At 34.3% G+C, this 11,240-nt stretch overlaps 1 protein-coding gene across 1 annotated transcript; it reads right to left on the reverse strand.

Annotated features, from left to right (window-relative positions):
- Window positions 1-320: 320 nt before the first annotated feature.
- On the reverse strand, window positions 321-4,240 carry LOC104884759 (receptor-like protein kinase 7). The gene is made up of 2 exons (XM_010669447.3): window positions 1,463-4,240; window positions 321-1,252 (listed from the first exon to the last, which is right to left on the reverse strand). The coding sequence occupies exons 1-2, from the start codon at window positions 4,017-4,019 to the stop codon at window positions 870-872; spliced, it is 2,940 nt and encodes a 979-aa protein (XP_010667749.1). The 5' UTR covers window positions 4,020-4,240; the 3' UTR covers window positions 321-869.
- Between the last annotated feature and the right edge of the window lie 7,000 nt (window positions 4,241-11,240).

The raw sequence follows: 11,240 nt of genomic DNA on the forward strand, positions 1-11,240 counted from the left end.
ATTTGCCTTGTCTCAAATGTATCAAATAAACCTCCATAAAATTACAAATATAATTAGTACTCCCTCTGTTTCATTTTAATCTACACACTTACACTTTTCACGCATGTCAATGCTAAACTTTGAGGATATATATCTTTAGTTTTGTATTTGTAAAAATTGTAAAAAGTACATATTAATAAAATACATGTTATGATGAATCTAACAAGATCCCACATATGACTATATTTTCATACGCGTATTAATCACAAATGATGGTCAAAGTAAAATTTGTGAATAGTGTAAAATATCAAAGTGTGTAGATTAAAATGAAACGGAGCGAGTATGCATCAATTGTGCCACTATATTATTTGAAGATTACATCCTACAAAAGCCTCATCAAAATGCATTTTCTTGAGATGGGCTTTTATTGAACTCTTGCATCAACACCATATACAAGTAGAAAAGAAAACATGAAGGTGAAATAGGAGAGATATGTGAGTTGGCTAATTGCTACTTTACATCCCTATTATACAAGAACTACATACTCTATATTGGAAGCTACTAATTTCACAAGAATAAAACTTGGATTCTTACCATATACAAATATATATGTTACAAATTCTTTGCATTACTCCCTTCTAGAATCTGATCTCATAAGCTAGGATAGTGATGAATCCTTCTTGTACTCCCATGCTAGGATTTCTTAATTTAAGCAATGTCACTTTCAAAATATGTTGGAGGCTAAGTCACTAGCTAGATAATAGTTGTGGATGCCAACTAATTTAGTTGATTAAAATCTTGGGAAGTGGTGTCCAAGATTCGAGATTGAATTTCATCCACATTACTGCCCTTGTGGCTCCCTATGCACCAAAAACTAGCTAGATAATAGCTTAGAACTGCTCTTTACCTTCCTCTATTTTCTTTGCCCCATCTTTACCAACAACGATGCTCACCAATTGACATGGTTCAGCTTCCTCAAGCATTTGCACCACACTCCTCATTGTTGGCCTAAGCTCTGGGAGTCTCGCAGTGCAAAGGATTGCAATCTTCAAAATCTTGATTGCTTCTTCCTTCAAGGGTGACGCAATGGTTGAATCTATTATGTCAAACACACTTTCCCTGTTCTTCAACTTGCTAGAGACCCAATTAATGATGTCCTTGCTCTCTCCAAATTCTGGCTCAATTGGCCTTTTTCCTGTTACCAATTCTATTAGAACCACTCCAAAACTGTAAACATCGCTCTTCTCGTTCACTTTGTATGTGTATCCATATTCTGCACACGGAAGTAAACCCAAGGATGTCAATATTAATTACAATATTTACCTCAAGCACTAACTACTTAACTAGAAGAATTGTCAAAAATCCCTCATATATAATGGACATAAGATGAATTTCAAAAAGAGGCTCTTTGTAATAGCAACTCCAACTATATATTTAGTATATCTTTACTATTATACTAGATCTGTGGAAGTATAGAATTTACCTGGTGCAATGTAGCCGTGTGTTCCCGCAATGACGTGAGTTGATTCACGACTAGCATTCGCTTGAACAATCTTTGCGAGCCCAAAATCAGCAATTCTAGGCTTCAAAAACTCATCCAACAATATATTGCTGGACTTTACATCGCGGTGAATCACCGGTCTCTCGTACCCATGGTGAAGGTATTCTAACCCTTTTGCAGCACCGAGAGCAATTTCATATCGACTTTGCCAATCTAATCCCAACTTCTTGCTACTATGTAGCCTATCCCACAAGCTCCCATTTGGCAAGTACTCGTATACTAACAAGCTCGAATCGTCACTAGTAATACTACAATATAACTTCACAACGTTGATATGCCTAATTGAACTCAAAGTTTCGACCTCCATATCAAACTCCTTGATCTTCCTACTACTCCCACGTTTCTTATCTAACATTGGAGTGCTCGGACGATTAACTTTCATATGATCGGAAAAATCGAAATTCCATATGTGCTTAACTGCTAACTCCTTCCCGTCTTTAAGTGAGACCTTGTAAACACTCCCACACCCTCCTTTCCCTATCAAATTCTCGGGCTTAATGGAATCAAGTATCTCCTCTTCGGTGAAGGACAACACATGGTACGACTTCATATTCCACGAGTAATCGTCCTTCAATGAGAAAGACCGCTTGTGATCCTTCCTAGCACCACTCAACTTTGTGTACAAGTAACAACCGCTCAAAACAACCAAGATGGCTAACCCCAAGATTAGGCATATAATAAACGTGTGATAATCTCGATACGACCTCGATGAACATGGCCTAAAGTTCTTATAATGTGAGCTGCAAAGCCCATCATTCCCACTAAAACTCCCTCTAAAAGCCTCAATGGACAGAGATTTCGGGATTTGACCAGATAACTTATTGTAGGACAAATCAAGAAGACTAAGCTTAAGAGATGAAAGAGTATTGGGAATGAAACCAGATAACTCATTTTGCGACAAATTTAAGGAATTCAAAGTAGGTAAAGAACCTAAAGTTGTAGGAATTTCACCAGAAAATGAGTTTTGAGCTAAATCAACAGCATTAAGACCAAAACATTCCCCAAGAGAAGCAGGGATATTACCAGAAATCTGATTCTTCTGCAAGTACAGATTGTTTAACATTTTAAGCTTACCAATACTATCAGGAATCTCTCCTGTGAGTTCATTATTACTCAAATCAATCCAAAGCAACGACGAAGCGCCCGCGATCTCCGGCGGAATATCCCCAGATAACTTATTGTTGGCAGCATAGATTTGTACCAGATTTTTCGCCTTAGCAATATCCGAGGTAATGGAACCTCTGAGTTGATTATCAGCAACATCAATAATATTCACATTAGGCAGTCCCCATATTCCGCCAGGAACTTCTCCAGTCAGCGAGTTATCGCTAACTCGGAACCGAGTCAACGTTTTACAGTTTGCATAACTCGCCGGAATTTCACCGGAAAACTTGTTCTCGAGCATCAGAAGCTTCGTCATCGTCCCTTTTTTACACATATCAGGTGGAATTGGACCGGAGATCGAATTCGTCGAAACATCAATGAAATCAAAATCAGCCCAAGAACCAAGTTTCTGGGGAAGTTCTCCTGTGAGTTTATTACTATACAGAGATAAATTCACCAAATTCTTAAAATCTCCGAACTCGGCCGGAACTTCGCCGGAGAAATTATTCTCGAAGAGTTGAAGCCAAACTAGTTTGTTCAAGAATTTGAGCTCAGACAAATCACCTTCTAAGTTATTATTAGAAGCATCAAAGCGCGCCAAATTCGACAAGTTTCGAAACCCAACAGGCAATTTTCCGGTGAGTTTATTGTTGTAGAGCTCAAGCTGCCATAGTTTGTTGAGTTTGGAAATCTGTATTGGGATTGACCCAGATAGATGATTATCAGATAATTCAAGATTAATGAGCTCAGATAAGTTTCCAATTTCAGGTGGAATTGACCCTGAAATACTGGAATTGGTTAAATAAAGCAAATTTAATTCCTTTAATTGAGTAACTTGCTTTGGAAATGGTGTTATGTCAAAAGGGTTATCACCAAGGCTGAGTTGGATTAGGCCAGTCATATTGGAGAGAAAATTCCAAGGAAAAATCCCAGAAAAGCCACTTAAATTTAGGTACAAATACTTCAATTCACTCAAAGGTGAAATGTCAGGGAATGATCCAGAAAATTGATTGTTACCCAAATCTAAGTACTGAAGATTAGTACAGTTTCTGAGGTGGGAGGAGATGGCTCCGGAGAGAGAGTTGAACCCGAAAGCGAGTTTTTGGAGGGAAGGGAGGGAGCAGATGGTATCGAAAGGGAGCGTGCCAGATAAGCGCTGTTTCGAGAGATCGATTTCGATGACATTTCCAGCGTTGTTGCAGGAAATGCCATGGAAATCACAGATTGGGTTGGATGAAATCCATGTGGAGAAGAGGGTGGAGTTGGAGGATTTGAGAGAGGATTTGAGGGTGAGGAGGGAGTCGAGCTCGGTGGAGCTGGAAAAACAGAGGAGGAGGAGGAAGAAGAGGAAGAAACAGGGGAGTTGTGGTGGCATGGTGGTGGTGAATGGTGATGTGAGGTGAGGGTGGGGAAGTTTGTTAGGAAGGATGGTTGCCTAAGCTAGTTGGGCTAAGTAGAAATGTTAAGCAAAGTGTGATAACAACTGAATTTTGAAGAGGGGGGGCGAAAGACAAATGATAGTGGCGGGGTATTCACATTTGCTAGCTCCATATAATATTTTATTCCTCGTGGTTTGTTATAGTTTTTGTAAATCCTAATGATTAATTCCTCATAGATCTATTGAATTATGACGAAATTATTATGTTTTTGGAATCTATAAGTACTATATAGTTTTTCTTCTCAAAAGTAGTCTACTTTTTAAAAAATCACATACAAGAAGTTGTCTTTTATGAGTATGATCTAAAATATTTCAAAACGATCAAGTTTCGAATTGAGACATATAAACGTTTATAAAGGTGTGAATATCACTAGTGTTAGAGGGAGTCTTGAGGGAGTCTTGAGAGAGTCTTGAGACAAGATTTTCATGGGTCTTAGAGATAAACTAATGCAAGACTAGGGAGAGTCTTGAGTTGAGTTTTGTTTTCCAAAACTCAACTTAAGACTCACCCTTGCCAAATATCAAATATTGATTGGGTGAGTTTTTAAAAATATCAAAGCAATTATATATATATATATATATATATATATATATATAATAATATATATATATATATATATAATATATATTATATATAATATATATAATATAATTAATATATATATAATTAGATTATGTTTTGATGAATAATTGAGTCTTGATTAGAGTCTGGGGATAAAATATAAAAGTATAAATAAAGAGTTTGAAGTAAGTCTGAGTTAGTGGAAAACTGATGTGACAGAGTCTGAAGTGTATTGTTGAGTCTGAGGGATAAACTTACCCTAAGTATATGAACCATTAAGTCAATTGGCGGAGTGGTTAATTTAAATCAAGTCTAATGAATGCACAACAAACTGTGAAAAAAAGAGAGTAAATAAATAATGTTGAATGATGTATATCAGCCTACCTATAGCGAATCTATTAAGGACAACGCAGTCATTTGAGCTCTTGTCTAGATATTTTTCTATTTGACAAATGATTTAACCTATTTCGTTTGTTCCTAACTCTCTCTATATAGTATATGTAGTGTCAACTGCTGAATCATTTTGGGAGTTAGTTAATATAGATCATCTTTCTCTTCTCTCTTCTTATTCTCTGAATATCCTCTATGGGTGTGCTCGATATTCTCTGATTTATTCAGTCATCATGGTATCAGAGCCACCACCACAATGCACAGTGGATTAATAGACTCCCCGAAAAATTCTGATCTTCCTTTAAAAAACCCTAAAAAATTGATTTTCCAGCGTCGTTTGCTCTCTTAATCCAAAGCAATCAACTCCTCTCTTCTCTTTATTATCCAAAAATCTAATATTTTCTCCTCTCTTCTTCTTCTTCTTCTTCTTCTTCTTCTTCTTCTTCTTCTTCTTCTTCTTCTTCTTCTTTCTTCTTCTTCTTCTTTCTTCTTTCTTCTTCTTCTTCTTCTTCTTCTTCTTCTTCTCCTCCTTCTTCTTCTCCTCCTCCTTCTCCTTCTTCTTCTTCTTCTTCTTCTTCTTCTCCTCCTCCTCCTCATCCTCATCATCCTCCTCCTCCTCCTCCTCCTCCTCTATTACTTCATTCATCACAATGGTAGCAGGAAGAATATCCTTCCAAGATATGCTGAACCCACTCTTTCTTCATTCTTTAGACAGTGCAACCTCCATTCACATTGAAAAACTTCAAGGGTCTTTAGAATACATGTCTTAGTGCTAGACAATGGAGATAAATCTCACTTGAAAACGCAAGCTTGGGTTGTCAGAGGAGCTGTCACTATTGCAACTGATGATGAACCAAAGATGAACTTTGGGAAACCTGCAATAGCATGGTAAATGACTGGTCACTACCAATCTCTCTACTGCTATTAGAAAGTTTGTAATGTACATGACTAGCTCTAGAGAAATTTGGCTGAATCTTGAAAAACATTTTTCCCTCACTAATGGTTCACGCAAATATAAACTAAATAAAGATTTGTTTGAAGTTAAATAAAATGTTGTACATGTGAATGATTATTACACTTCAATGAAAGCAATGTGGGAAGAATTGGACACACTAAGCATGTTGCCTGTTATAGCTGAACCTAGTGCTGAAGTGAAAACCCTTCTTAAGACCATTGACCTTTATAAACAAGAGTCTGGATTGTTTCAGTTTTAAAATGGTGTTGATGATGTTTATAGCCATTAAAGAAGTCAGTTGCTAATGTTGACACCCTTGCCAAGTGTTGAGACTGCCTGTGCAGCCTAATGTAAAAGAAGGCCCACAGAGACCTCTTGCACAGACCCAAAATTGATGATACTATACTGTTATGAATGTTCAAAGCAATGTGGTTGTGTGTAATGTATGCATTAAAAAGGTCATACGGATGATAAGTGTTGGTTTGTTGGGGGGTTCCCAAAGAGAAATCAAAACTCTAAACCTTTCTCGCCCAAACCCAAACCTAATCCCTCCCCTGCACCAAAATGGAACTCTATACCCAAACCTTACCAACCCAAGATAACCAATACTGCTCATGTAAACCTTGATCATAATCCTTCACTTAGCAGTGGAGCTTTACTCTTCCCACCACCACCACAACTTGGAGGAGGAAGTGTATATGAAAATTCCTCCCGGCTTTCAGGGAGGGAACACTAATATGGTATGCAGGATGAAGAAATCATTGTATGGTTTGAAGTAGGCGCCTTGATGTTGGTTTGCCAAATTAGCCACTGCTCTAAAAGCCTATGGCTTTAAGCAATCTTATTTTGACTATTCCTTGTTTACTTTGACCAGGGGACAACTTCAGCTGAATGTTCTCATTTATGTGGATGATATGATTATTGCATGGAATGTTCGGGAAGCTTTACTAAACTTCAAAGTTTACCTTGGAAAGTGTTTTAAAATGAAGGATTTAGGCGCATTGAAATATTTCCTAGGCTTGAAATTGACAGGCGACCGTAGGGAATATTTATGAGTCAACAAAAATATGCCTTGAATATCATATCTGAGGCCGGCTTATTGGGTGCCAAGCCAATAGAGTTTCCTATGGACAAGCACTATCAGCTCACTTTGGCTGATGGTCCTTTGTTTGATGATGCAGAGAGATATCACATATTGATGGGCAGGTTGATTTATCTTGCTGTTACTAGGCCTTATTTGGCATATTCTGTTCACATTGTGTCACAATTTATGCAGACTCCTAAAGTTGTCCATTGGGAGGCCACTCTACGAGTGGTTCGATATTTGAAGAAAAATCCAAGGCAGGGAGCATTATTTCGTTCTGACGGTGATTTTGATTGGGCTAGTTGTCCTATTACTAGGCGGTCTTTGAGTGGATGGTTTGTATTGTTGGGATATTCTCCTGCTTCCAGGAAGACTAAGAAGTAGCCTACAATGTCATATTCGTCTGCCAAGGTTGAATATCGATCTATGGCTGCCATTGTCTGTGAATTAAAATGGTCAAAGCAGCTCCTTGGTGATCTTGGAGTTTAGCATCCCGTAGGGATGATATTATATTATGATAGTCAATCTGCGTTATATATTGTCAAAAATTTAGTGTTCCATGAACGGACTAAACATATTGAGGTTGATTGTCATTTTGGTCGTGATCTTGTGACTGAAGGATTAATGAGTCTGTCATATGTTCCTACTAAGTTTCAGTTGACATATATTTTTTTACTAAATCGCTTGGTAGGACTCAGTTTGACTTTTTGTTATCCAAGTTGGGTGTTCAAAATTTGCACGCTCCAACTTGAGAGAGGGTGTTAGGACTCTATTATGTGATGTATATTAGGAATAGGATTGGTTTTCCTAAACTGAGTTGAAGTAGGATTTTCTATTTAGGTTGTACTAGTCTTATATACACGCGATGCGTGCGAAATCGTTATGGGAATTAAATTAGCTATGTAATAACATCTAGTATAAACTTATAAAATAGAGATTATTTATAAAGTTTATCAAAGGGACAAAAAAATTCATGATGTATTGATATAACAACAAAGATATTGAATGGAATCTCTAGTGTTTCAAAAACAATAGCTTCAAAAGCTTGGCAAAAGAACTTTACTGGTAAGTAAATATCAATCCGAAGGTATATCAAATAGAGAAAATTTACGTCATACAGTTTCAATGTAGATTTGTTTTACCGTTCTTATGTCCAACATCATCAAAATACTCGAGTAATTATTTGATTTACATTTGTTTTTAAAATTTTCAATTTTTAATTTTTTGAAATAAGCAGTTTTTTTTTTTTTTTTTTTTTGAGGGGGTTTGAAATAAGCAGTTAGTTTTGTAAATTCACATGTTTAATTGTAATTACCTCCCACTGGCACCGTCCCGCCTACGAAAGAGGCGATTGGAGATATTTTAGAGTTGAAATGAAAAAAAAAAAAAAAAAAAAATGTAAATTCAACCGATGTAGAAAGGATTTATTGCCATAACATTATCACTCTACCGTCTACATACTTGATGAAACTACTACTTGTTTAGTTGAATTTTCTAACAAAGTTGCATATTGTAAATGACAATTTTAGATAAAATCTTATAACAAAGTTGTTCAGTTTTTATAGAAGTATTATTTATTTTTGTTGGAATGTAATATAAAAAATTGATATGAACTTTATATGGACTACTCTATGCATTTCTCTAGACACTTCCTGTATAAGTATTCATTATTTAAAGAAAATATAAAATATTCAAGAAGGAGATACAAAAGCCTGTCTTTCATAGTTTCGTGCAACAAAAACAACCAACAACCAAACTTAACAAAATGCTCTCAGATAAAATGATAAATAAATAACACAAAGCCACCAGACATTTCTATATCGTCTTTAATCTTTTTTGTTTTTCAAAAACTAATAAAAGAGACGGTTTAGTTTTAATATAAAAGTAGGCATAGTCATTATATAGATTAAATTAGTCATCATAAGAAATTAACCTAGCCACTATTGGACTTATTCTCTTTTTAATATTGGACTCATCATTGCCTAATTTTAATTTAAAAGTAGGCGGTTTCTTACCAGACAAATTCTTTCTTTTTATGGAAACATGATTATTTACAATTGTAAACATGATTATTTACAATAGAAATAATCTCGAATTAATAAAGAACAATTCAACTCATGAAATTTATCTCAATATACAAAACCAATAATAATATACAAAAATTTATCATAAATTAATATATGGGTATATATAACAATCAAATAAAATAAAAACATCTATACTATGCATGACCTTTGAAACGAAAAGTAAGAGTTTAACCATCAATACACTACGACTTTATTGTTTAATATTTCAAATAAAATATAATTAAGTTTTGTAACTTAACCTACAAGAGAATATTGATGTCATATTCTTTTACTACAATTTCTTTTAATAGGTATTGTTTTCAAACTCAAGACTTTCAATCATTTTTACTTATCACATCGTGACGTGAATTTTTTCAATGAACAAAATATACAAAAAAAAAATAGAAAAATAAATTTAAAAATTTAAAAATAATAATATATTTATTGATTGTAACTGAAACGAGACATCGTCCGAAAAAAAAAACTAGTTGTTACATAAAATGAGAGGAGAGAGCTTTCGCTTATTAAGAACTAGAATTTTTTGCACGCGATGCGTGCTTGAATTTTTTTTCGAAACAGAAACTCGATTTTCTTCGGCATAAGAGTCAAAATTTGAACATTAGACATACGAAGTATAATTTTTTTTAGTTGCAAAATTTGATTGGTTTAGTTTCTGTCACTTAAGTCTCTCACCATTCTTTTTTTTTTTTTTACTTTTCAAAGTTAAATTCTATGAACAAAATATAAATTTTAGTGAATTTATTTATGATTTCTAATATTATAATTTTTTAGTTGATTTTTGAATTAAGTACAATACTTCATAAATTGTAAAGAAAGTGGACACTTTGATTTCAAGTCAATTTTTTCATAGGTTGTAGTTTGTAAGTGAATTTTAAAGTTTTTGTAAAGTTTCCTCATTTTAGAGATTTGCATAACGTAAATTATACAATTTTATTATTTTAGTTGACTTGTGAGTGATAGTTATTATTATACTTTTGGTATTTTTTTATTTTGAAGCCCCTTTTGATTTGTAAGTGAATTTGTAATTTAGAATGGGAAGGGGGTAACATAATCTCTTCATTCGGAACATCATAGCTCCCCCCTTCCCTCATATAATAGAGATATATTGTACTTTAATTCTTGAATGATATTTTCATAAACCTTTTTCCTTAATAATTATCGCTATTATATATAGAAAAAGATAGTCAAATATATGTAAAAGTTTCATTATATATAGGAAATACTATAAAAAAGTAAATATTTTTTTCTTTGTCTAACTTCTAAATTTTGATTTCACTACAAATACATACACCTCTATTATTTTTTATCATGACCCACCAATAATTGTAAATGGTTCTTGAGAATAGTGATTTGTAAGTAAATTTTTGTAAATATTTTTGTATGTATTAATGTTCTAGGTTATCAGTTTTAGTTTGTATGTTAATTTTAAGTTTTAATAAAGTTTTCTGATTATTTGAGTGATTTGAGTGATTTTTATAACGTGATTTTCTCAATTGTATGAGTGATTTGTTAAGTTTCTTCTTTTAAGTGATTTATGAGAGATTTGTGAGAGAGTGTTGTAAATTAATTTTTGACGGTTTTCTTTGAGTGTCGATCTTGATTTTGACATTCCTTTTGTAATTTATAAAGGGAAGGGGGACAAAATAGACATTTCAAAAGAGTACACCATTACTCCCCCCTCCCCTTATATAATAGAGATAAATATAATATGATGATGAATGAGAAGGGGGACAAAAATTAAACCTAATTTAACACTCGCGTGCCTTTTAACTTTACTTTATTTTAAAACTATGCAATATGAAAGCTAGCAATCTATATTTTGGAACCTGAATCTTATGGATATTATGAATAGGGATGGCAATAAGACGAGACAACTCGCAAGCTAATCGAGATCGACTCGGTTAAAGGTCGATCGAATCTCGACTCTAGTGAGTTCGAAGGAACTCGAGCTCCACTCGAGATGTTGGTGAGTCGAGTTGAGCAACTAGGAAATATATTTAAATTTCCAGGACTTAGGTATAGTCTTAAATTCATTTAATTTTGCATATATGAACTTATCAGGGTTGAACTAAATTTAACT

This window comes from Beta vulgaris, chromosome 1, assembly GCF_026745355.1.
Source record: "Beta vulgaris subsp. vulgaris cultivar EL10 chromosome 1, EL10.2, whole genome shotgun sequence".
Lineage (NCBI taxonomy): Eukaryota > Viridiplantae > Streptophyta > Magnoliopsida > Caryophyllales > Amaranthaceae > Beta > Beta vulgaris.

What these genes read in the sequence shown, in the direction of transcription:
- LOC104884759 (XM_010669447.3), bottom strand. Translation starts at nt 4,019, where the DNA reads ATGCCACCACAACTCCCCTGTTTCTTCCTCTTCTTCCTCCTCCTCCTC. An exon ending in ACACGGCTACATTGCACCAG is followed by an intron (nt 1,253 to 1,462) that starts GTAAATTCTATA and finishes TTCCGTGTGCAG; the next exon opens with AATATGGATACACATACAAA.